Below are 27,648 nucleotides of genomic sequence, written 5' to 3' on the forward strand. Positions count from 1 at the left end.
TAACACTGTAGACAAAATATACACAGTGAGTAGGCATGGACTCCATTATCTGAATAGCATAATGGATGCAGATCAGATTGTAATGGAAGATTTAAATATCACTGGTCTTAAGAAACAAACTGGATATACAATTGAAAGCTATAAGAATGAATGCGATCAACAAAAGGCTTCCAGCTATTAGAACTGACTCCTGGACTTAAAGCAGTGGATTTCATAAAATCACTTACAGGAACACAATACATCATAAAAAATATACGCATGAAGCAATATTCCTGGCGTTCTTGGCTTGCCTTTACACTAACATGTTGCTAAATTAATATAGTCAATGCTTAGGAAATGAAGAAATTCCTACATTGTTTTTAAAGCAGACACATACAAGACTTTGGTCACAAAAGATGATCTGTCAGTCTGTTCATATTTGCCAAATAATGTCGTGTCTCCACAGAAAAGCAAAAAGTCACACATGTGCTACAGTGTTATTAAAGGAGCTTAAATGTGCATGTTCAAAGCACATGTTTAGTTGTGTATGTGATGGAGAACTATTATTTTTAGACTGCAGCGGAACAAAACAAAGCTTATTTGTCAAGGGGCAATGCCAAGTACGACCTGAGGCACAGAGAGTTTCAGTTGAAAGAGTTAGAGGGAACATTTACTAGAGGACATATTCAGTAGTTTCCAGCATTTGCCAAACATGTCTCTGAGCATGTGTGTGTGTGTTGTGTGAGTATGTGCACGTGCATCAGCTGTCCCCCCTGTAGACCTTTCATGTCACCCAACACCAGGGGCTCATGGCTATGGCCACGGGTGGTCCACTATGTGAGAACTGGTTCCTGCAGGGGGTGTGAAGAGACCCCCTGATGGTATCAAAATATATACAACAGGGGGACAAACAAACACAGGAACGTACACACAAACACACACACACAAGCCGTGCGGTGCTGTAAATCATACTCTGGGGACGTGGGTGTCTTTTTCTAGATATCCACACTGATATTTTCATCCATTCTGTCGTTCCTGTTGTTCCCAACGCAAGAATGAATAGGAAGGACAGAAGAGATGTGCTGTTAACAATGAACGCAGGGGTGACAATCTATGACAGCATCGCATTCCGATTGTTGATGTCATGATTGGATTCAGAATCGATTCTTGATTCAAGAAATAGAAAAGGGGAATTCTATTCAAGTTTTTTCTCCATTTCACCGTGTAACAAACTGTTCACTTCAGTGATTAGTCCACTGAATTGCAGTGCAGAACAGAGCCGGCACTACGCTAACTGGTCTTGATGAAGGTCACAGTCTGACAAGTAGGAAATAAGTGTGTGGGAGTACACAGCTGTTTTATTTCAAAAAATGGCAACAACAATAATTTGGAAGCATGTTACAGTCTTCTGGCTCAAATAAAAGTCATTTATTGACGACCAGCACTGCCTGCAACATCTTTTGTGTCGGTCTTCTTGTTTTGTGTCTCTGCTGTACCACAATTACCAGAAAAACCCATCGTTATCCACAACGCCGAGCGATTTATCAGAGTTGCCTGGAAATTTTGCGAAGTGCCGTTGTGTGTGGGTTCGACAGTTCATTTGCTCGGTGAAGACTGGCTTTGTGTTTTAGTTTCACCCGCTGTGCTCCTCTTCTGGCTGATGGTGAGTATTCACAAAATACTTGCCCTTCATGGTGAAATGCTTTTAGTAACTAATAAACCCATAAAATCTAAAAAAGTCGTCCACGTGCTACGTTGTGAGCTTGCAGTGTTGTTCCACCTTTTTAGTTCCATCAACATGATGTATAAATCACTTTTTGGAATGTGTGAATCAATTCTGAATCATTTGCATGCCTGAATGTTGATATCATTGCAATATGAGGGGGAATGTGGTGAAAAGTCTCTAAAAACGAGAAACGGCAGCATCATCTCTGGAGTCCTGCACTGCGATGCATGCTTCTATCAGCGGGGCTATGCAGACAGTCACGCGAATATTTCAATATCAGGGCCTTATCAGGTTGTGTGCCTGATTCAAACTTACATTACCTGCTCATTTGTGGTTTCTCTGAACTAGATATGGAGGAGGTGCATCCTGTTCTGGTGGCTATCTGCCAGCTAAAGAGCGGAAAATGTGGAAAGGTTTGGAGGAAACATCTGTTGCAGCGATATGTACTGTTTGAAAAGGTTGACCATTACCATCATGCTATCCTAATGCTCTACAACCCAATCAGATAAGCTTTCTATTAAAATAATCATGAGAAAAATACAAACTCAGCTTGCTCATTTTAATATCAGCACCACTGGACAATGTGTCCCTTGGCCAATGGCTCTAAAAACATGACAAGTGAAGTCTCCCCCACTTCGCTTTTAACCCCATTCCCTCGGTGTTGTTTGACTCGTCCCACAGGCCAGTCTAAGTAATTAGGCAAAAGTAATGAATGTATAAATATTTGTTTGTGTATTTTAGTGCCGAAAGCACTCAGTAATGAGACTGGTAAGCACATCGCTGCAGTAACACTAAAACAGCTAAAACCATTGGTAATGAATTATTTCTCCATATCATGAAATAACTGCAGGGCTAACAGTTGGCTGCAGGTTCCTCTCCTCATTGAGCTGAACGGGAGATAAATGAGCTGCTGATGGTTTGTGCCTTGAGGACTAAACTGAGGTTTAGCCTCTTCATAAGCAATGCTGTTATCTATCCATTTGAATGCAGATATGCCAATAGTGGCTCAACATCAGACAGCAAACTGAGTGAGAGGAAGATTAAAAAAAAGGAAAAAAAAAAAAAGAAAGTGCAGTGGTTGATAGAGGACAGAGGAGTTACACACAGGCACTGAGACTGCAAAGCAGGGGAAGGAATCAAGTGAGAAAATGTTAAGTGAAAGACTTAAAGGAAACTGATAAGTCAAAACAGTGATTAAGTTAGAGAGATGCACACAGAAAGAGACGGGCCCAGGAAAATTGATTTCAACCAAAACAGAAAGATGAGAATGCGAGGGAGATGGAATTGATTGAAAATGGGAGAAGATCAAAGAAGGGGAGGACGTAATGACAGAGGGAAAGAGAGCAGAGTGGGGAGAGAAAGAGGTCGAGACAGGAGGACAGAACCGCGGTGGAGGCTGAAGTGATGGAATGGATTCGGACAGGAAAGCAGACAAACACCAGAGCAGAAGTGGGACAGTTGCATAATGTTTTAGACTGAGGAAAAGATAATCTCAATATCTGTTTGACTTCATTTCTCTCTGTCTTCTACTCTTCTCATGGGGCTATCCCCATAGAAAACTAAGGATAAAGCTTTCTCGCTCAGGTTATTACATTTAAAAACACTGAAGATCAGGACACATATTGGGACTATTTTATTCTCATTCTCTTTCCTGTACTCTTCAGGATCAGGCTTTCATTTTCCCTCTCTTCTCATTCCTCTCTCCTTTACAGGTAATGAGTCATGTTGATCACAACATTGATGTGAGGCTCAAGTTAATTACAGGTAGAATAACCAATTAATTGTGATGTGTGTGTTAAGTGGGTGTGCGTGTAATGTGTATGTGGTAAAAGGAGGAGGAGGAGGAGGAGGCCAGTACCTTAGAAAACTGAGAACGGAGAGAATGAGTTCACCTTTTGCTTACCTGTCAGTCTATTAGAGGGATCAAATTTAAATGAATCATCAACCAAACCAAACATACATGCGATTAGAAACACATTAAAGTGCTGTCTGTCGAAGTCAAATAATAAAGTTAACTGTAATCCATCCTTGTTTCAGATCAGCGTCAGGTGTTCTATAAAGACAGATACGTAGGCTGCTGTTAGACTGGATTGTGGTAAATGTAGGCAGGCAGGCATCTGCCCACTTAAAAAAACGTGCTAATGACACATATGGATGGAGAAAGATCTGTACAGTGCTGATGCAAGTGCATTCAAGTGGGGATATGTTTACTGACATGACGAACACACTCAGTCAGTCATTATGCTGTGCTACTCCAGTGAAAGCCACTGAATACCCGACTTTTATCATCTACCTTTTTACTGATCTGAAGCAGTCTTTGCGGAAATCCACATGACACAAATATGCCACATGGCAGAAACTTTAATCCCAGCAGGTATCCAAAGGGCTTTTGTTTTGTGACACTGCCAAAAAGCTGAAAGGGTTCAAACAAGGGACTGTGTAGATTAAACGGCCCAATTAATCTCTACTTCTCCAGCCTCCCAAGCTCCTAGTCTAGACTTCAAAGCAGACACAAACTTAAAGACTTGAGCCACTTGTAGCTTTTTTTTCTCCCCCTTTACACTGCTGAGAGTATCATGACTCACTGGGGCTTCTGGAAACAACCTTGTAGCCATGTAGTTATCTTCAATAGCAGAGTGTATGGTTATGAATCAGGCAAGGTAGAGACCAAGGGCTTACTTGTGTTCCTGGAAGATCCGAATACTAATACTGTCACTGAAATGAAACAGTCAGTATTCTTCACTAGAGAGGAAGATAAAGGGGGCCAAACTTTGAATTGTGAAATGCAATCCAAGAGGCAGCGCAGACACTGAGGACAGGTGAGGAAAAAGAGAGAAAGAAACAGATGAGAGTAATTACTTGGCTTGGGGAGGAAAAAAGGGGTAAAAACTTGGCACACAGAGAAAACAATGGTTGCTTTATACCACTTTATAGCTTAATATATTAATTCTCACCTGAGTCATACATCATCTGCCACTCGCTCATCACTGAATATGTGCAGATGTAACACTATGCTAAAAAATCTGCAACGTGCTGTTTGTTTCTTTCTCTAATAGTGCTTTTTAACTGGGTTCATGCACAAAAAAGGTCACAAGGGAATTAATGGGGGGGACCCTGAGAATAATTGTTTCTTTGAGTGGGTAATCATTACAAATATTTACAAGGCTACAATAAAAACAAAGAGGGTGTCATTTATTTTTTATCTTTTGTGACTTGCACGGAAGACAAGGGGGAAGTTGGTAGACACAGCGAGAGAGAGAGAGAGCGAGAGAGAGAGAGAAAGAGAGAGAGAGAGAGAGAGCAGGGTTTTGGGAGGAAGAACTTAAAGCCAAATGTGAGTCAAAGGACTTACAGCAGCTAAACATTTTAACAGGCACAAGCTTACTCTCGGTGTGTGCATGAGAGACTATACAGACAATAACAAGACCAGTGAGGCGAGCACATGGTCCGAGTGTGAATGTAAGTGTCCTACTGCCACCTATTGACTGAATGTGGAACAGTCCTCCCCTCCCCCACACAGGGCTGTACAGCAGGGAAATGTAATGCTCACAGCCTTTAAGTGAGAGAAAAGGGAAAAAACAGATGGAGAAGACGGGGCACAAGACGAGGAAAATATGTCATGAAAGGAAAGAGAAGTGAGAAACGGCAACGGAGAGAGAACTGAAATTAAGACTCTTCACTGTCGGCCTTTCAGTACCCTCAAAAACAGTTTTAAAGTCCACTTTATCCTCAACTGTTGCTTAGAGGTCCATTTGCTGGGCTTTAGCTGTATTAATCATATGCCTTCACACAATGCATTTGTTGTCTTGCCTGACTCTTCAGTGTACTCCAGTGGGTTGAAAGTACATTAAATCTGTCCTATAATGTGAAAAAAAACATCATCCTTAAGGTACAATTGTTAGCAGCACCACAGCACTACGAAATATAGAGAAATACAGCGGAAATACAGTAGTACTACAGTAGAAAGTACGGTGTTCCTCAAAGGATGATGAGAAGTGGAGTAGGGAGAGAGGAGAGGTGTGCACACAAGTTCACAGAGGACGGAGCAGATGGTGTCTGCTGGACTTACACAATCTCTCTCTCACACATACATACACACACACTCACACGCATACGCACACTGGTGACATAATAGCAGCATGCCAGGTGTGCAGTTGGTGGCCTGCAGTCTGGCATTGACTGTGAGTTGTGTGCGTGTCTCTGTGTGTGTGTGCATGTGTGTGTCTGCATCCTGTGCTCTCTTTGTGTGAAAGGGGCCCCCTATTCACTAGTCTCTGCTGCCAGCTTGGCACTAAATCACAGGACAAGACGGTACACGCGCACAAACGCACACATGCATGCACACACACCACCCTCTGCTGTCTTTTTGTCCGGCCTATGGAGGGAATGAAAAGAGGTCAAACAAGAAGACAGAGGCAGAGAAGCAAATGAAGGACGGCGGCAGTTTAGCTGAACTTTAAGAGCAAAAAACAAAGATGAGATATAATATGGTACAAGAACAGAGACAAGAAAAACAGAAAAAAGCTGCTCTCATGTCTGTAGTGTCTCCCAACAGTCAGTTGGCTCAAACTGAATACACACACACACAATCCGCACCATGGCCATGCATAATGAGTAGTGGTAGAGGTGAGACTGCAGCTGGGTTGTCCAAATCTTGCCTTAAGAGACTGCCTGAGGAAACACTGTGTGTGCGTGCGAGTGTGTATGTGTATGCACTTTATATTCTTGTGTACAGCCTGACTGAGTGTTTAAAGCCAGATGAGTAGCAGTTACCAAACAGCCAAGAGTCTGCTCTGTATCAAACTAGTAGCAGTCATGATACAGCCAATGAAATATTCACAGAGAGACAAGGAGGGGGAGCAAGACAGACGTAAGACACAAGCAGGAACAAGCACACTTAGAGGTGGAGAACAGCACAAACTGAAGAATACTCTACTCTGTCTCCACTGTGGCTACCTTGAATGAGAAACATAACCTGGAAACAGCTGGTTTTCAATCACTCCCCTGCAACTTGCCATGGCACTGACCTATTGCAGTAAAGTATGTTGATGAATATTACACAGCACAACAAGGCGGCGCACAAAGGACAAACCATCAGAGCGTGTTATGAGCTCACCGGCTCTTCCGTGTCTATCCTGACCGTGTAAAAAAAAGGCAGCACAGGTGGAATGAGTAACATTAAGAACAGCTGAGTTACACACAGTGTCAGCAGAGCCAGCGTGCACACTACAGGGCCCTGACACTGGAACAGGATGCAGCCATGGTTGGGATTATTGCTTACACCTGTGTTTGGCAAGTCAAAACATCTACTGTGAAAAAAACAGTCATTTGTGTCAAAGTCGTTTGGCAAATGCTGTAATCACAATCAGATCTACACAAACTTAATTCACACTGTCTGTTCTAGAAATCTTTTTAGTGCTCTTGGAGAAAGTGAAATAGTAAAGGATTTAACACGAAGTTGGATGTTTAACAAAATATATTTTGACCTGCACTGCAGGCTTTCTAAGCTAACTATTTGAGTCATGGGCTATGCTGAGAATTGAATGTTTGGCACTGTTAGCACCACGTTCAATGCATTCAAGCGCACGGCAATACTTGAGCAAATGAAGTCAAGAAACGCAAGACTTGCTTTCGCTTCTTCATGCTTCGGCCGTGGTGACATATGTTTGAACTCTGGTGCATGTGTGTGACTCAAATCTGTTTGGAGTTTACTGGCTACACAACAGACAGATTATGAAAAACTGTAGCTGGATCTGAACCCTTTCTCAGTGCAGAGGAGCATGCAAGGAGAATCTTCTGTCTGTGTGAAAAATATCAGCAAGTTATCGGCCTGGAGGAGATTCAGAAAATCCATTTTTAGCTTCTCCATGAGAGCTATCCCAGAGGATAATAAATTTGACTGCTTCCACACACGCACACACATGCACACACACAGGAAATTTGTGTTAGCGCTTGCATGCTCAGCAGTTTTCCACATGATCTTTCCAATAGACAGCACTTTGATGGTGGTGACTCAACTATGATCAATGTGCTCCTGTCAATATTTCAGTCTCTCTGCTCGTCTGCCTCTGCGTCTCTGTTTCAACTCTTGCTCATCTCTTAGTCAATAAGAGACAAATTAGAGGCAATTTCTATTTTTAATCGTCTTCCCTCGTCTCTTTAACTTGACTGAGTGCCAAATGTACAATTCACATAGGCCCATATGCAGATAGATTTGTACCTATACGTGTTATCCCATCTGCAGAAAAAAACACCTTATAATATAATCAGCTGCTGAACCCACACATCTGAAATGCCACTCTTCCTTCTGCTTCCTATACTGCTCCATTCTCAACAACCCACAGCCTTACATCTGCTGCCGTGATGACCGGCTGTCCTCACAGGGCTCATTCACCTTTCTTGTAATCTAAATGAAGGCGCAGCCCAAATGCAGCCACTAAACTTTAATACCTAACCTGGAGGAACCACTGACCCATCGAGGATCATTCCTGGCAAACTTTGGCACCCTCGTCTGTCCATGTGTCACATAGCTGCAGCAGTAGAGGTAAACAGGAGCTGACACCTGTCACAGATGTTGGAGCTAGCCAACAACCAAGCCCTCATATCTATCTGTCTATCTGTGGCTATCTGTCATGTGTCACCCAGTTGGAGCCAGGAAACTAAGCGATGTCATATCTGCTAATATCTGTGTTTGACACTAATGCAATCAGTCATGAGGAAATGAGAGAAAAAGCAGACATATTTGCCTTCAATATATGCTATCATAATGTGATGTAAAGACTAACATGACTTTAAAAATGGGATTATATTGTCAGTTTCATGTGCAAAAAAAAGTAGCTCATGATGACATCCAGGTATTACATCACATTTTCGGAGGTTTTGCTTACAATTTAGTACATTAAAAATTTTTGCATAAGGGAGAAAAGCACCAGCTGTCAGGTCTAGAGAAAAAGCAATACTGGTGATGCGAGGTTTCAGTGGTGTGCTGTCATCATGCCAATATTCACTACAGCCCAAAATTCAAGCTGTGTCGTGATTGCTAAGACGCACGTCGCACACTAATGTACTGTGTCATGTGGGAGTGATAGCAGTGTGTCTGCATCTATGAAGCATCACGTCCTGTTTCAGACAGGGCCATTTCAAAAACACACCACAGTTTAAAATGACAAGGCGACAGCCACAGTGGGTGTTTGCAGACCACAACAAAAACAGCGTTCCCTCTTGTACACAGCCCTGGCACCTCACTCCGTCCGACCGGCCCCACCTTCCCCTGTCACATCTCTCAGGGGCAGCAGCCATGCTTACAGGACAGGCTACCTGCAGGTTTCAGAGGCTCGAGCCTTTTCAAAGATGCTTTTAATGTGGGCTTGAATGTGAGACGAGAAACCAGGCAAGTCCCAAATATAATGAAATCTATTTTAGTACATATGGGCACCACAGAAAGTGACATGGTTATATCTAATGGAACATAGATGTGATAGCAAAGAAAGATTATATATATATATGTGTGTGTGTGTGTGTGTGTGTGTGTGTGTGTGTGTGTGTGTGTATGATATATATGCCTGTAACTGCAATGTTGGATGCAATGCAATGTTACAGCAGAAACATTTCATGAGCTGTGCAGCTGAATAAATTCATATTTATTTTGGAGATGAATATTTGTCATAGAAGGTCCCCCCACACACACACACCCAGGCTTAATTATAGGTCTGGTCACACATCATCATCTGTCATCACATGACCAGTGAGAGGAGAATTTGGTTGAATTTATTTTAGTTACTGTTATGCTCATAATTTAAAATGACCTCTCTCCTGTGATGAGCATTTTTTCCCAAAATTGCGTGAGGCCTTGTGTTGCCCTACAGGTTTTTGCTGCCTATCTGTTACTGCAGAGAGGCTGCCTTGATGGGAGACAGGACTCATATCACAGAGTCAACCCTGCCAGTTCAGCTAATGCACTGACAAGGAGACTGATTTGGAGGTTTTAAAAACAGAATGTCAAAAAAAAACCTTCACTGAAACAGTAAAAACAGATTGCAAACAAACACAAAACCCATACTGGTCAGAACAACACAGAACAGAACACACATTATATTTTGCTTGTGAAGCGTTCAAGAAGTGAGCAGGAGGAGAGTCGCTGGTTTGTTGGCGGGTCGCTGGTGGATGGAGGGTGTTCACCTTCTAACTGTGCTCACCTCATGGAGAACACTGACGTCTCCAGAACTGCTCACCCAGAGGAATATGGTTACGTATTTCTCTACTTCTGGCTATTTCACAAACACACGATTACACAAGTACACACATTTATGCGCCAGCACAGCACACTAACCCACACTCAATCACTGTTTCCCAGCATGTCTCTGTCACACACAAAACTACGCCTATGAACTCCCACACACTCCCTACCCATACACTCACACCCACAACCTTGTCATTTCCTATGACATCCGCGGCCTCCATTACCTGCATACATTAACAAACCTCTCTGATGTTAAAAATTATACATTCATACATTTGAATAATTCAGATTATTTTAAAAGCTGTGCACTCACTCACTCTCTTTTTTCCAGATGGAAAGAGAGCTATTTACCTCAAATCGCATTTGAATAAATCTCATAAATCCTTTCAAAGTTCCCTGGGATAAACCAATCAAATACCCCCAACACTGGCTGACTGGCCCAATCAAAATTAGCATTCATACTTGCAGCACTTTTTTTATTCAAAAGACATCAAATAGCAAATCGAATTGGAGCCTATTTGTGAGGCTCAATTTGTTTGAGATAAGAAAAAGGTTGCTAATAGAGTGAGAGTGAGAAATAAAAAAGGGCACTGCTGCAGCGCCATAATGCAATTCCAAGCCCAACAAAAATATTTGATGAAGTAAACAGTGTGCCTTTGGTTCAGAAATGTGGTAGATGATTCTATTTGCTTAACAAAAGAGAAATATATTATATGTAACAGACAAAATATACATTAGATGGCCAAAGGGTATAGAGGCCAAATTATTCCTGAGATGAAACCTGCTTATCACACTCACCAGTGAGGGTGTGTGTGTCTGTTCGTGTGTGGCCGTGTGTGTGCAAGAACCTGTTATGACATGGTCAACAAGAATCTGGGTTGGAAAACTGTGTGTCTTACTGTGTTTCCCTTGGGCTCTAAACATGCATGTGTTTATGTGTGATGGCAGCGTTACAATGAGGAAGAAACAGAAAAACATGGTGTACATGAACGGAGCCATAACGGGCAAAGACTGACCAGCGAGAACAAAATATCCGAAAGGTTTACTAACTGAAACGGCTGATTTTGACTACATCCACCACAGAGAGCAGTGGCTAGATAGCGAAACCTCATTTCTCTCCTCTCTCATTACCCATCTCTGTCTCTGTCTTATTCCAACTGTCTGTAAATCATGACAGACGGTAACCTCCAGCTTCCTCTTTCTCTGTTTTGAAAACAACAACTAACCGTCTCTGACACTCATGTTTCCTGCGTTTCAACGGATCTCACACACACACACACACACACGCACATTATATCTGACCTGAAGTGAAGTTCCTGCTTTGTCCTACAAACACGGTTAACCAATATCAAATCCATCACAAGTTCTCATGAACATGAAATTTAATGAATACTTTCAATGGATTTTACGATAATAAGTATTTGGGAGTTATTAAAGAAAGGTAGCACCCAGAGCAAATGTTTACACAACAGGGCGGTAATGCGGGTACTGTGAGTCACACAACATAATCTTCCCAAAATATCAATATACTGTACACTGCATATGTGTGACTTCTCTCAAACAAGTGTAATGGGCAGGTGTATCTTCACCCTGCACTGTCACCCACAGGTCCCATGTGCACAAGCACGCACAGCAAGGTTCAAGCAGCTGGCGGCGTTGCCCTTGTCTTGCCCAGCCCAGGGCGCTGCAGAGGCATGGATGCAGCTGCTTTAAAGAGTTCTGAAAGGGATTTAGAAAGGAATGTCCTTGTGAAGGGTATGCTCTTGTTTTTCATTACCCAGATACAAACCGAGGCTGTTTTCAGACCGACAATAGCACCGCTTCAAAGATTCAAGGCTCCTTATTCATGTTGAGTAGCATTGTGCTGATTCTTCACATTGCTGCTGTGATCCTGCCACAAAGGGGCTCAAACTGCTGTGCAGCATCGCAACATCTGTTGAGTTCCATCACCAGACGTCCAGGTTCATGTTTTGCTCTCTAATTGGCACCTGAACAAAAAAGCCTCGGCAGAAACAGTAGCAACATGGGCACCAGAAGTCATCCAAATCATGACTTTAAAAAGGTTTTTAAGAATTTGCAACTGTGCCAGCGTGAATCTCTGGACAACTGTGCCCACTGCCTCAAAGCATGCCATCAAAAGTTGAGAAAAAAGTTCCTGAAAAAAATGGCTCTTCTCTGAACAATTAGGTGAATGTGTTACTGTATGAGAACTGCTTACATTTTAGTCATTCTATGAATAAGCACAAAATTCAGAATCATCTGCCCAGTCAATCTGAAATAAAGCTGAATAAACACACTCTACACTAGATCAGGATTTAAGGCACAACTATGCTAAAATGTTCATGGTCAAATTTTCAGGTTGAACTATATTTACATTATGTGCACGAGTAATAAAATGTTAATAGGATGAGACAATTGACCGTTGCTTGTTGTGCTGTACTGCATGTGACATGAAATAAGCTAGGAGGTTTGTAATCCAGTGGTGACAAGAGGAGGGGAGATCATTTGTGTGGCAAAGAAAATGATCATGGATCTGAATTGCGCTACATATGCTTATTAGTTTCAGTGTCTTAGACGGATCTGGAACACGGATTTTAGATTAAACACCAGACAAATAGCTCTCAAAGATTCAACACAAAACCTATTGCAAACAGTAAATGCCCTGGAAGTGAGATTTGTGTTCTCAGTGTCAGACTTGCCCTTGACTGACCCGCCCGGGGCCCTCATAGAGACATAGCCTGCTGTGCAGTTGGGGATTCTGGGAGTCTACTCTTAAGAGACAGATGTCAGGGCACAACAGCTGTTCATCTGCCATCAAACTCAAGAAGAACCTAGTTATCCGGTACCACCCCTCATTTATCCAACAGCAGCACTTCCAGCTCCACAGCATATAAATGAAGCATCTCGGTCAGAATATTTGTCAGATATTCGTTGGCTCTTTTTGCCATTTGATACCTCATATTTGAAAGAAGATTTTGGAAAGATGCAGCACGTACACACAGTGATTAAATGTCATGTGATGTGCCTGTGCATGTGTGACAGAGGTAATGTACTCACCGTGGAAAGACTGCCTGGCTCTCTCCAATAACTCCTCAATGGGATAGCTGGCCAGGTCTCCTCTGGCATGCTTTGTTTTACAGTAGGTACATGCATTCAGACACCTAGAGGAAGAGAGAGGGATGGGATGTTACACGATCTGAGCGATACTGGAATTGTGGTAATATAAAACTGAGCATAGAAATATGAAAACTTTTGTGTATCCAGAAGTTGGAAAATAATGTAATGACAGAAAGTGTCATTTAACTTTTTTTTTCATGAGTCACACATTTGTGTCTTGATTTGTAGATTTTATAAAACTACAGTTATCCATTTGTAAATCATTAATGCATAACATCTCAACGATGACCAATCCAGCCATGAACAGCATTTCAATGAAATCTATTCATGCACACATTCCCAACAGAGCAGGAGCAGGAGACGAAAGCCGGGGGTCAAAACTGTCCTTTCTTTCCTAAACTATAAGGACTCCAGCTCACTCCAAAATAACCATGGACAGCTGTCTCTCAGGCCAGCAGTGGAAAGATTAGACTCAATGCAGTGTTTTGTTTTACAAAAAGTAGAGAAGCTTAATTCTAATTGACCGTGGAATGGAGGCAGCAAGACTATGAAGCAGAAAAATACACAGTAAAAAAAGGAGAAATACTGCACAACAGATCCAAACACATGGCATGGTATCAACTGGAGGGAAGCTTTTGTTTAGGATAAAGGGGACTCTCATGTCAGTAAACTGTAAATTGCTACTGAGAAGAAGAAGGAAGGCCACTGTGAACAGTGCTTTTTTTGTATTTACTCCATTCAGATTTCATCTCTGACCTCCAATTTACAATACTGTGTTAAAAATACACACTGTTAACATAGTTTATTTTAATTCACAGTTTCACAGTTGGCTTCCAATTCTGGCAACGGCTCCAGTGAGTTGCAGAAACATGCTGTTGGGTGAACATGAGTTAAACACTGTAATTAGTTTAATGCGTGTGTATGTGAAAGGAAAAATAAGACCAAGCCACTTTCTCTCCCTCCCTCTCTGTTTCTCTCAAAAAAAAAAAAAAAAATTGCCGTGTGTTCTTGTATGGTGCAAAGACGTGAGCTTGGCAGCTTCACCTTTAAGGTTTGGGGTTCAGTTTCCTACAGTTCCATTTTAAATGGAGCCATAAATGCCAAGTGTATAATAACTGTGATATAACACACAAAAAACATCAACATGGCACGTCAAGTGGTGCTTTCACTAAATGTCCCAAAACAACCAAACTGTGACTAATATTGGACTACAGTCCAGCTGTTCATAATGAAAACAACAAGACCATCTACCAACACAGCACAACTAATGCACGCTTTTAACACAGAACAAACATCAAAAGCTCCAGTTCCTCTAAAGTAAAGTGTCACAATGTTAAAATTGGTTTGCTGTGGGATTCATACACTCCAGCGTGATGGCAAAAACATCTTACTAATGATTAATAACCATCAAATGCTGTGATGTACGGAAGCTCATGTGAGACTGTGAAATCAGACTGCTGTAAATAACAAGCGTAAACCCTGTGTCTGCCCAGGACAGACTTACAGAGGAATAACAAGGATTCCCCAGAAGCTTTTTCTAGTTATGACTCACAGCACAATGTCTTTAACAGTAACAGATAACAGTAGTGGAGAGACTATCAGTGTATCAAAGTTTCCACTCGGTGCTGTGGGAAGAACAGGACACTACAGATTGAGTTGAGAAAGGCATTTAAGAGAAAATTACTTCTCAGAATGTGCAAAGACATGATAGTTCACAAACAGTGTTACAAAGTCCACATACAAAAATGATGAAGCGGTTCAATTTCAAATGTTCTCCTCAGACAAAGTTACTTGAGGCCACATGCTCTCCTACTACTGGTTCACAGACACTTCTCCATATTTACAAAGTAAGCAGCACATCTGACAAAAGAGCAATGCAAGATGTTAAAGTTAAAAAAATACAGGAAATGATTATAAGAAGTCACCCTGTCAGTGATGAGGGTCTAACAACACATAGGTTTTGAACATTACTTTTTCTGCATTATGCTGCATTTGTATGTGAAAGACCTTCATAAGCGCCCACTGAAACACCCGCAATATCTTAAAAACCACTTTAAAGTAAAAACAAAATGCCAGGAGCATTTTTTAATGTCACCATGGAAAAAAATGAAAAACAAAAGAGAATATAGCTATCTATCCATCTATCCATCCATCTCTCCCTCTCAGGGCATTGCTTATCCTAGTTGAGGGCACTAAAGATGGCAGCTAGGTCACAGGACCTAGCTGTGGAGAAAACACAGACAGATGGGGCCCTGCATGCACGCACACACACACACACACACCACCAGGGGGTCCATCCATCTTAATGTGATCAGGCCCAGCTGAGTGGATCACACCAACATTAATCTCAAGAGACAGCCAGTGGCCCGCTTGAGTGTGTGCGTTTGTGTCTGTGTGGTTGTGTTTGCATCAATTATGTGTATTTGTGTTCGTGTGTCTGTGTGAGTGTGCGGCTGCTGAACATTTGTCCAGTATCACAACAACGCATTAGCAGTTTCGACCTCTCCATCAGCCTAAACAGACTGCGACAACTAGTCAGCACCCTTAGACAGACAGTGACTGAAGGAGAGGAGCAGTGTCGCTCTCTGACACACACACACACACACTTGTTGTGTATTGTGTAAGAGAAGAGAAGAGAAGAGAAGAGAAGAGAAGAGAAGAGAAGAGAAGAGAAGAGAAGAGAAGAGAAGAGAAGAGAAGAGAAGAGAAGAGAAGAGAAACAAAAACTTCTAAAGTCTGAATGTACACTGTGGCTTCTCATTACTGTTACTGCTCATGAAAAATAACTAAACAGCAATATCAACAACACTCAAGTGGAAAAAGGAAAAATATGTCTGGAATTAAAGCTAAATATTTCTCCACTTTATCAAGGCTCCATCCTTTGCCTCCTTTGTTTCTGTCCTCTCCCCCCTTCTGTTTCGTCCCACTTAATTAAACCACAGAGGTAGCTGTTGTACCTGACAACAGTGTAGTTCATCAATGTGTTACAATGAGAGAGCCCTCCCCAACATGTGTGGGTATGTGTGTGTGTGTGTGTGTGTGTGTGTGTGTGTGTGTGTGTGTGTGTGTGTGTGTGTGTGTGCACGTATGAGCGAGAGAGAGAGAGAGAGTATTGTGTGACTGCAGCCTTGAAAAGGTAACAAAGAAAGGAAAGCCCTGAGGTTCTATAGATTTGTTAACCTCCCTCGACACGCACACACTCACACATATGCAGACACACACAAATATTGTATCGTTCGTTGTGGATCGGCTCCCATGTGCAGCCTGTTAAAGATACAGGCTGGGGGAGAATTGAGCAGGAAAAGGTTTTCTCAACGATAAGCATTTGGGGTCTACACATTAATTAGAAAACTGCTCTATACATAAACTGGGCCATGTGTGTGTGTGTGTGTCTGCCTGTGTGTGTGTTCATGTGGGTTTGTATTGTACGAGCTTGAAGATGCAATTATGAAAACAAGGCTTAAACTGTGAGGCGAAGTCTGAGCACTTTGCGAATTATGAAGCAAGATTATTCAGTGCACTTATTGTTGAGAAGGGGAGAGGGGTGGAGCTGGCGTATGAGCAAACAAAATCTTAAACTGCTATTATATGAGTGAACAAAGCCTCGAGCCTGTAAGTTTACTGTCAGTGTCATCTCAAAGTCAAAGTGGAGGTTGCTAAATAATGTGGAGTCAACAAACAAAGAACACTGACACAATGGAGTAAAGACCTATTAGGAGCAATGAATAGAGGATGATAAGTTATTCAGAGAAAGGTTGGCAGCTAACCCTTATTCACCCTTGATACACCGTCTTCAGAGATGGCTGAATTCAAGTTATGTGGGAACGTTGCAGGCACAGCAACAATCCTGCTGGGACTCTAATAAAGAAAGTGTTCCTTGTATCTTAATAGGGGCTCTACTGTAATTTTAAACCATGATCAGGATTTGGGATGAAACAGAAAAGCAAGTGCTTACAGCTTTTTGTGGAGCTGACGATGTGTTTCATTACAAAAAACAACAACATGGTGAGTGGCTGTGTTTAAAACGACTGCACACTGAAGATTAACCAAATGACGGAAACGATGGATCAGTTTAAATACATTTATGAAGCTGCCATTTGCTTTCCAGAGACGGCCCTTTGACCAACAAGGAATCGATTATAAAACAATGGGTTAATCTGAGTGTGTGAAGCCTTTTATAGTCAAAGAGTTGAAGCTGAGAAAGAGTGGAACAGCTGACATGTTATGTACTCGCTTTCCATCCCGGTCGTAGCTGCGGTCCGACTGGAAAATAAACACAAAGTTCTCTCACCATTATCTCATGCAAGATTGTTTTGGCATTTTTGTGTGTGCTGGATATCTGCGTGTGTGTGCGTGCGCATACATGTGGATGTTTCTTTTCATCTGTGAGTGGAGCAGAGTGTGTGTGAGTGTGTCCTAAAGGCAGCTGGGGCCTGTCCCTCTCAGTGTTCAATCCAGGCTTTGTGTATGACCTCTTGAGTTCTGTTTAGTCTCGTGTTCACAGCGCCGCACACTGAAACGCCTCTGTGTGTGTTTGTGTGGGTCACACAATGACCTTGGGTTTCTGTAACTACTACAGCAGCCTCGCTTGTTGTTTTGACTGGAGAGAGACAGCACGTGCGTGTGTGTGAAATCACAACCCCGTGTCTACATAGGAACTGTGAGTCCCAGCTTCTTGTTTTGTCTATAGACAGACCTCCAGACAGTGTTGGCACTAGGTCAGTCAGCCTATTGTTACTGGACAAGAATGCTATGATGTTTGTTTATTATGAACCATGAAAAATACTGATTAGGTCAAGTCTTGTAGGCTGGCTGATTCACTGCTAAGCCAGCTAATTATCTGACTTGTTGCCTGCCTGCCTGCCCTAATGACCACATTACTGTGTAACTGACTGTGATGAAATGGCCTGATGTTGTCAACCTGTCTGAATGACTTTACTGATGCACTCACAGATTACAGTCTCACTGACTCACTACTTTACTGGCCGAGCAGGTGAGTAGCCAACTAAACCAGGATATCTGCAGATATCTGTAAAACCTGTGATCCAGCTCACTGGTTGGTGTATCTCTGAGCAGCTGTTTCACAGGGTTGATTGAACACATGCCTCTACGCATGATCTGCAGTCTGAACTGTGCTCCCCGTCAGGTGGGGAACAGAGCCCAGTGGCAAGGTGGAGGTCTCACTAGCGTGTGCCAGGAAGCAGAAAAGTGCTACTGCCAAGACTCCTCTATGATTTCATGGCAGCATTTTACAGTTCTGGGAACTCAGAACACAGAATGAGACTTTTTGTCCATCAAAAGTTGATTCCAGGTAACAGCACAGTCAGCTGTCATCCCGTTGGTCGGGAAATGCAAAGCCAGCAGCGTTGTCATACTCGAAACCGGCTGAACTTTGAGCACTTTGGCTGGTTATGAAATTTGAGCAGCAGGCCCACCAAGGGTAGCACTGATACAACTTCATTCTGTAATTTAATTCTCTGCAGGATGGCTCTCGCCAGTGCAGAGCAGTTCTGCAGCTAAGAATGTAGCCTTACTACTGACTGAAGGTCAAAAAAGCTTCGAGGATGCCCCTTTCATACCCAGTCATGATACAATCACCTGATACCAATGAACCTGTTTATCTGTAAAATGTTCCAAACAGGTGTTTTTGGAGCATTCCACAACTTTCCCAGATTTCTGTTGCTCCTGTCCCGACTTGGTTGAAATGTGTACCAAATGTGGATCAAACTCAGAATAACCATATATCTGAAAAATAGAAAATCAATGAAGTTGATTGTACTGTTATCAGTTGAGTATGTGTCAAAAAGGATTAGCAAATCATCACATTCTGTTTCATTCATATTTTACATGGTGGTCAGACTTTTTGGGGATCAAAGTTGTAACACTGACTTGTGAATGGAAAGGGTTCCCGTCCCTGCACATGTCATCTGATTCACTGGACATGTAAGCACGGGGATCTTTGACCTAAGTGGCAGGGTTTCTGGCTAAAATCCAACACAGTGGCACCAACGCAACACAAAACGTGTCACTGTCCAAATAATCTGATTGCACTGTGTATGCACACACACACCCTTCCAGACAAAATGACATGTTTGAGTCACACAAAGAAAGCCTTATCTCTGGGTTGATGACTGTCTTGGCGACTACAGAACGTTTACCTGGAGGGAAACATGAAGGAAACTGGTTTGTGCAAACAGTCTGTAAGACGATCAGTTGTGCATGTGTGGAAACTGTGTTTGCTTGTGACATACTGGGCTAATTCAGTTACTCAGGGGTTCTGTAGTGTAATGCCTTGTAATGACACACAATCTCATTTTGTCCAAGGAGACACATCAATCTTTTGGATTTACTGTGGGGAGCAGAGTCTCTCCTGGTGAGTGAGTAGGAAGAACAGAGGATGGAGAGAGTGCTTGTGTGTGTGTGTCCATGTGTGCGTGCGTGCCCGTGTGTGCATGTGTGTGTGTGTGTGTATCAGGCATGTATTTGTGTGTTTGTGTGTTAAGCAGTGGGGAAGAGGGAAATGGAATAATATGTTCAGACCAGTGGAGCTGAAAACTACCCATACACTGGTTTGATAAACAGCAGGAAAGGCCACCATGGTACATAGCTAGAAGAGGTGTGGGTATGCGTGTGTGGGTGTGTGTGAGTGAGTGGGAACATGTGTGCATATGATCATGTGTGTATCAGGGACGAAATAGAAAAAGAAAATGGGAATTCCTTTGTGGTAGTGTGTGTGTTTTGATTTGTTGCATGTGTGCGAAGGTGCAAAATCAGAAGACATACATTGTGCATCCATGCATTGCCACAATCCTACACACACGTACGTGATCAGAAACCCTTGTGTAAACACCCTTAACTCCTCTGTAAGTCGACTTTTGTGGAGCACATCAGCACATTTTCTCCCTCTTTCATTGCTGCTTCACATGATGCATTTTCACTTCTGCTCCTCAGGGAGAAAAACAACAGAGAAGAGAAAAGATGAGATCATTGACCAACGAGCAACAAAATGAAAACGCAGCCAAGTAGAGCGGTGTAACGTGGCTTGTGTATTTGCTTTTAAGATGAGGGAGAGATATGGACAAATTATCTGCAGTGAATATCTATCGCTTGAACCCCAGCGGTGGCGATATTACAGTCTGAATGGGAGTCTCAGGCTGGAGCAGACACACCTGCTTCGACTGTTGGGTAAAGTGTGGGTGTAGGAGAAAAAAGAGACTCCTTCTGTGTGCATCTTAGGCAAAAACTGGCTCCTCATTCTCCAAGGCCTTATTCACTCCCCCACTGTAACTGGCAGGAAAAAATTCAAATTACAAAAGAGCACATAGGCCTGATTCAATTTGCTTTTAACTCGGCTAATGACTTCCCATCTCCCCCTGTTTCTCCCTGTCTCTCTCTGTACTGCACTCCCCTTTCCCTTTCAAGCAGAGACTTTTATCTACAAAAACGGCTCCTCTATTCTTGTAGTGACTCTACTATTCTGTCCTGATAGTCTTTATTATAAAGTGTGTCACCAATGAGCTGTGCTGTGTCTTTTTTTACCCCGCCACGTCAAGGCCTCTGGCATCAAAAACGCAATGTGCTGAGTTCAACTGATCCCACAACAGAGGCTGTTCCAAGGAGGGCTAAGAAAATAATCCAGCAGCAGAGGAAGCTCTGAGGCGTGCTGATTGAAACAGACAAAGTGGAGCTCGACTATCAGGTGCTGAGGACTGTCATTCATGTGCTGAAAACTATGAAAGAGTGCTGCTATGATAATAGTCTATGGAAGAACAGTGAGTATTGAACAATGTTCAGAAACTGGAAAGTTAACTGGATGCGACAGTTAGGAAATGCGGACAAAGGATGTGGTGTCGTGAAGAGATTTCTGATGTCTGTTCATGGGGAGCCGATGATTGCATCACATGATACAAGCAACAAGAAAAGATTAGATTTTTCTGCACCATCTAACAGGCTATCAGACAGATCCAGATAAAGAACGGAGAGGGACGAGGCGAGTAAATGTGTACTGTACGTCTACGCTCGTATGAGTTCCTTCCAGCTGCGTAAGACTGTGTACTAGCCACTGACAGCACCTGAAGCTGAAGAAGCTGTGAAACTCCCATGCATTGACGCAACCACGATGAGCTCTGGCTTCATGAGGAAAAAGAATTAAGCTCGTTATGGGTTGCATGGAAGTGTCTGGTAACTTTTAAGGCTTCTGTTATAATATTTGGGCTGATTATGTGTAATTACACAGCACTTTGATCATATTCATGATGACTGAAATGATTTTCAGGCAACAAAAAAAAAAACACAGTACTGTGCTTGTTTATGAATGTGAATGATGTGACGACCAGGCCGTAGCCTCAGCAACACAGACAACACACACGTGCTACACTGCTTCTGATGTACTGTGTTCCACTGTCCGGCAGCAAACAAACGAACAAACAGTCACTTTCAACTCAAGTTTCCTGGAAATGGATTTAACAAAACTTTATCCAAATGATTGCAAACAAATCTGATCAACCATAGCCACAAACAGGAAATGTTGCTCCCAGTAATGACACCCAAATGTTTTTAGGGCAGCAGGTGCACTAAAGAAAACATGTTTTACATATTGTACTATCCCTGTTTTACTCTACCACTGATGAGTGTAATACATTTTGGGAGCTTTGAGGAAGTGCATTAAACCTTTTAATATTGCCCAGATACCCTGAAATGATGACAGTTAATCAATAAACTATGTTGGCTGTACTGTATTTTCAATATATGTAGATCAGTTCCACCCAACTCTCTATTATAATAATACATCTGACTTTTTGCTGGTTACCTCATAGGCAGAAAAAAGGAAGCAGATCACCATGCCTTCTTTTTCGCTGGTAATTTGAGCTAAAATCAGTTAAATACCTAATACTGGTCTGCAATTAACTTTCCCTCTTAAGAATCTGGGTGTTCATTCTGGCCCATATTTTTGGACATCTTGGTCCAGATTGTATCCCGATTGATTTTAGAAAGTCTGAATAGCACATAAAATGTGATTTGTGCAAATAGGATCCAAAACCACAACTTGGATTCCAGTCGGATTCAGTCGTCTCACTCTTGCCGCTCGAATCGTTCTTTGCATCATTTGTGGCGCGAAGCACAACGGCAACTTAAATCGAGAGGGATGGAAGCGCATCAGAGCAGCTGAGCAGAATCCATGCCGCTATTAGTCGAGCGATACGGAGGACAACACAGAGTCCGCGGACAGACACGGAAAGAAACTGTCTGCTGGCACTTTGGGGGAGGCTTCTGTAGAGGCAAAGATGGAATTTCTCATGCTCCGTTGGAAAGCCACATCACCAGCGTACGTAGCTACTGATGCCTACAGGGTTACCACAGCAAACCATGCGGATACAGTAGTTTGGTTATGTCTGGACACACAAATCCAATCTGATCACTTGCAAATAACAGTGTGGGCCTTATGTCTTAAAAATCAGATTTGAAAAACAAATCTGATGTCCCAGCAGTCTGAGCAAAGCCTTAAGAACACATCGGGTCAGGAACATTTCACCCTCAAGTTTTAAGTACTAAGTCTGCCTCTGACATGCAGGACGTTGCTGGTCTGTTTGTGGCTTCCCAGCTGAGTAACCTTGGCCCTGCCTGCTCTGAGGCTTATTGTTTTTCCTCTACATCTACACGTTTGTGACCCTAAGTATACTTCTCTCTCAGCCGGCAAAAGCCCTGAACGTTACTCCTTGGTCACAATGGTTAACACAAATCTATGTAAAGGTCAGCAGCGAGGTTGATAAGACCTATTATTCCAGAAGTCGTGGCAAACCACAGGAAACAAACAGCTAACTCACTGGGGACCTGTCAGCTAACACAAACATGTTCACAATGCATGCTAAAACACAGGCACAAAGACACTTCTCACTCTGTCTCTGTCAGCTTTGTTTACATAGTGTGTGTATATTTTACCACAGTGCCTATTAGTGATTGTAGAAATCAAGGATTGACAGGAATAAAGGAGAAATTAAATACAACACTGGAAAAAAAAATCATTAGAGATTAATACTAATGCAGCTTGAGTGAAGCATCCCAAGCATTCATGTTTAAAAGGTATTAAATATCTATTCAAAACCCTAACAACAGCATCATACAATATTCAACACGCCGTAATGGCTGGAATAAATTATTTTTCTGTTTCTGCGGGGGAGAAAGACAAATGATCATGATGATCATATTTCACAAAAATGCACCACTGCCATTGCACACATGAGACGTATTTGACGCGGACAGACCAATTAACATTCAACCCACACTGGACCTGTCCATAGTTCACCACACACTTGACTGATAAAGGACAGAAGTGTAGAGTAAACGTGGGTTCAGAAAGTTTGTCTGTCACGTTTACATGTTCTCACGCTCCCTCTCTCTACAGCACACTGAAATATTTCTTCATTAACTCTCTGCCAGACCTCCATGTTTTACAGCAAGCTGCCAGATCTGCTTTATGATCAAGAGCTGTAACCAAATCCCACATCCTATTGTACAAACTGCGCACAAACGTCACTGCACAGTGGCAGTAGCAGAAGTTAAACCTTACGTACTCTAAAGCTGACAGGACTGAACTCTCTCCAGGGGTCTGTCTGACGGTTCCCTGATGTGTCTTACTTGGATTCAGTGGGACACTTGAAAAGCTTCCTCTAATGTACTGTCAATGTGACAAAGAATCTAATACTGGACTAAAACATGTGATATTAAACAGGAAATTGTTTTTCCCACCACGAATACTTAGTTTTAACACCAACATCTAACATTTTGATTGATGGTTTTTATATCTGGTGTCCAGTATGTGCATAAACAATATCTGATGGTTGTTTTTTTAGTACAAATTATTTTGAAAACAGTATTTAGCTCAATTTTTTCTTTACCTCAGTAAAGTTGCCTGAACACCAAACCTCTCGTTCCACCGGAAACACTGATTAAAAAAATACTGTATGAACTCCAAGGTTATCTTTTACACTCTCTGGATAGGTGAGGCCAGTACCTCAGAGAATCAAAAGTTTCAACCCAGAACTGTGAAATCTTTTTCTGTATTGAATCCTTCAATGATTGCTTCTATTCAACATAAGTCAGCGTCCCTATTCGTCGACCTGTTATAAGCTTAACCCTGCGAGTATTTGAAGGATAACGAGGTGGACGATGAGGTGTCTGAGAAAAAGATTAACCCTGGAGAAGCACAACATTTTCACAGATTCATAAAACGCTAAGAAAAATGACTGATCTCTTCATGGTATGGAGTCTCAAAACCATTTGGGAATCAAATATATTTGCTATGCAAGCATAACTTTGACTATGGTGTAATATTTACAGGTTTCTAAGAGTGGCACAGACCTCCACATTAGCATTAATTCAACCTCTCACTATTTATTAGGAGATATGACCTGGCAGCGCAGCCATCAAACACCGAGGCAGCAGTCAGGCTGCCTGCAATACTTCACTGGTTTGAGAGAGACCTCAAACCACAACCTACTTCAACTGCATATTCCCCGCTGCGTCAGCCTGTCTACCTGCCTGCCTGGAGGATACAGATGATTGGTTACTGGTGTGGGGTTAGAGCAGACGATCATGAACAACTGTCTTTTAGCACACTGCAATAACAATGAACGATATTATGACAAAAGTGACTTAACAGAGAAGCGGGAAGAGCAGATAATGAAATGAAATGAGCTGTAACTGTGGAACAAAGGGCTTTTTTAAATGCCTGGAGTCTAATGGCAATGGCTCACACAAACAGCAACAAATACACACACACAAGTTTAATGACCCATTCTGACTGAGTGGTTGTAAATTCCTTGTTCATGACGCTGAGCATCACGATTCAACTTGTTCACAAAAGAGCTTTCACCGTCACTGTCAGCACGCGCACACACAGATATACAGAGCGCAAGAAGGGACCATTGGTGTAGCCTTGGGCAACACGCACACACACACACAAACACAAACACAAACCAGCTTCCTGATAGTATCAAGCATGATAAAACTGGAACACAAAACAGAGCATTAGCAGTCCTTTTCTTGTCTGAGGCGGTATGAAAAATGCACTGTGCCCTCAGGCTTATCTGTTTGCATAAAGAAGCTGTGGAAGAAATAACAAGGAACAATCCAAAACTAAACGCTGGCAATACCAGCATCAGCTGCTGGAGTCAACAACAGAAGCACGAGTAGGGTGGAGTTGAAAGGAGCCACGTCTGATTCAATCCCAAGTTGAAAAGCACAAACTGTGTACATATTTTACTGTATTTCTCCTTTATTCTCCTCATTCATAAACTACTATTCCCTTCAATGATTCACGGATCTCAAGCCATTCAATATGTACATCCACAGCCTGTGAAACAGATTTCTGTTGTATTGTTGCAAATCTAAACTTTGAACACGTACAGGTTAACTTTTATCAAAAGCAAGTCGATAACTTCCTAAAAACGGCGCTTTGTGAGCACCTTTTGTGTCAACTCGTCTTCACAAGCCTGTTAACTTTCCTGATATTCAAGGTCCCTGAGAAAATGGAGTGATTACAGTATTTGGACGTCTATTCATGGTGGTGTAAAAAAAATAGTGAAAAATATTTGAGGTTGGATTAATTTAACTACTGTATAGATCACATTTTTGTGTAAAAATGAAGTTAGAGAAACAAATTATCGTGTTTCAATTGAATGAATTTCAAGTGAAAAGAATCCTGTTAGAAGACCTGTTCAGAAACAACTGCACAGAAGGCAGCTCACATCTGCTGCACGCTCACCTTTCATTCTGAAACTGGAGTAACATGAAATCCAGTATGCAAAGAGTACATTTTCATGCTTATTCACTTTTGTATAGATGTGCAATAAAGCAGCATTCAGTCCATTTGTCCATCACATCATAATCTAATACTCACTGTGTCTAAAAGTGAAAGAATGGATCAAACTAAAAGCCCAAAAAGCAAACAAAACATAGATGTATTCAAACAAAATTGTTGAGATTTGGAACAAAATTGGCACAAGGTGCTGGTTTTGGACTGAACCTTAAAAGAAATAATTAGTAGAGTCTTATGAAACCCATTTTTAAAATTCCATTTTCCATGTTTTTCCATGATAAGGTGGATGATCAACGTTTCAAAGAAAGAAGATATTCAAAATTGAATGAATGCGAATGATGGCGGCTTCTCTCACATCGGGCGACACTCTTCTCTGTTTACAATGCCTGATCAGAAACGGACGTAGTTTTTTCAAGTAAAGATGACTCAAAATGAGTGCGCTAATGGCCCGGGAGAAACCTGTCAATGCTCCTTTAATACAAACCCAGAGGGCATTTGAGGACTCGCTGGATGCTGAATTTCTTTCCTGATGGGGATAACATTATCTTAGTGGGGAAAAAACGGCAATCTAATTTTGATTTAATAGGTGCAATGAATTAATATGCAACTAAATGAAACTAATATTGTGAATCAATTTGAACAGGAAATTAAATTTTCGTAGGCAGTCCCAGGTGAAACTCCATGGCAGGCTGTTGTGAGGACTTGCTACTAAAGTGAAGGAGATGGGGTCCAGTAAGTTCATCGGTTCAGACCCAGACTAAAATTACTCTGTGGAGTAATCTGAAGTGAGTAAATGGGTTTTGTTTAAGAATATGAATGTTTAGAGTCAAAAAGTCAAAGGTGGTGATTGTTTTAGGGGTTTGTTTTGTACTTTCACCATGTGTCTCAAGACGCCCCCATCGTCCACACAAGTGGCCCAACCTGCACTGAGAACATGATCCCTGACCGGCTTCTGATCCATTCCTTTCTCCCACTCAACATTTAACTCAGGCTAATACAGTACAGTTACAGGCAAGTGTTTTTATTTCCCTTGGCCTCTGACAAATTTAATGACTTCAATCTAATTGTGCTCTGCTTTTTAGTGTGGATATACTTGACTGAATATCACTTAAAGTAGCAACCTGATTGGTACATTATACTGTAGACTGTTGATCATACAAGACTAAGACCCTGTTTACACCTGGGATTAACATTAGTCTTGGGTGCAGTGGCGTTGCTAGGGTCTCTTGGGACTCCAAGCAAGAAATCCCTGGGGCCCCCATCCCACCCCTGCACACTGCAAAAATTTGGTTTTTGCACACATAAATGCACAATTTCTGGGACATTTGAGATGAATACTGAAAAAATAGATTAGTGGTTCCCAACAGAGGTCCCTGAAAGCCCCAGCCTATCAATAATCGTTGTTGTAAATAAGTGACCAGGGCCCCCCTAGTGGTCGGGGGCTCCAGGCAACTGCCTGGCTTGCCTGTCCGCAAGCCCCGCCCCAGCTTGGGTGATCCGATCACAGGTGTTCCTGTTTCATCCTGCATCAGGATGCATTAGCACTTACACTATAAATGATATGTGGTCACATGCGTTCCAGACTGCCTTAGCAAGAGGTTTGAGTGATCAGATAACGATGCCTCTTGGAGGTGGTTTACACTTGTAGTTAGCACTGTCCACTTGTCGGCAAAATGCTGACATCAGCATGCTAACATGCTTACAATGACAACGCTGCATTTAAAATATGTCAACACTTCATGCTCTAAAATGATGTAAGATCCAAGACTA

The 27,648-nt window shown here is 42.1% G+C and overlaps 1 protein-coding gene across 1 annotated transcript in view; it reads right to left on the bottom strand.

Annotated features, from left to right (window-relative positions):
• Nucleotides 1-27,648, bottom strand: part of cdkal1 (CDK5 regulatory subunit associated protein 1-like 1) — a 230,243-nt gene that overhangs the window by 124,149 nt on the left and 78,446 nt on the right. Inside the window, exon 8 of the mRNA XM_070967372.1 lies at nt 13,002-13,105. Coding sequence (XP_070823473.1) covers nt 13,002-13,105 — 104 coding nt within the window. The remainder of the gene's footprint in view (nt 1-13,001; nt 13,106-27,648) is intronic.

The sequence above is a fragment of the Chaetodon trifascialis genome, chromosome 7 (assembly GCF_039877785.1).
Source record: "Chaetodon trifascialis isolate fChaTrf1 chromosome 7, fChaTrf1.hap1, whole genome shotgun sequence".
Lineage (NCBI taxonomy): Eukaryota > Metazoa > Chordata > Actinopteri > Chaetodontiformes > Chaetodontidae > Chaetodon > Chaetodon trifascialis.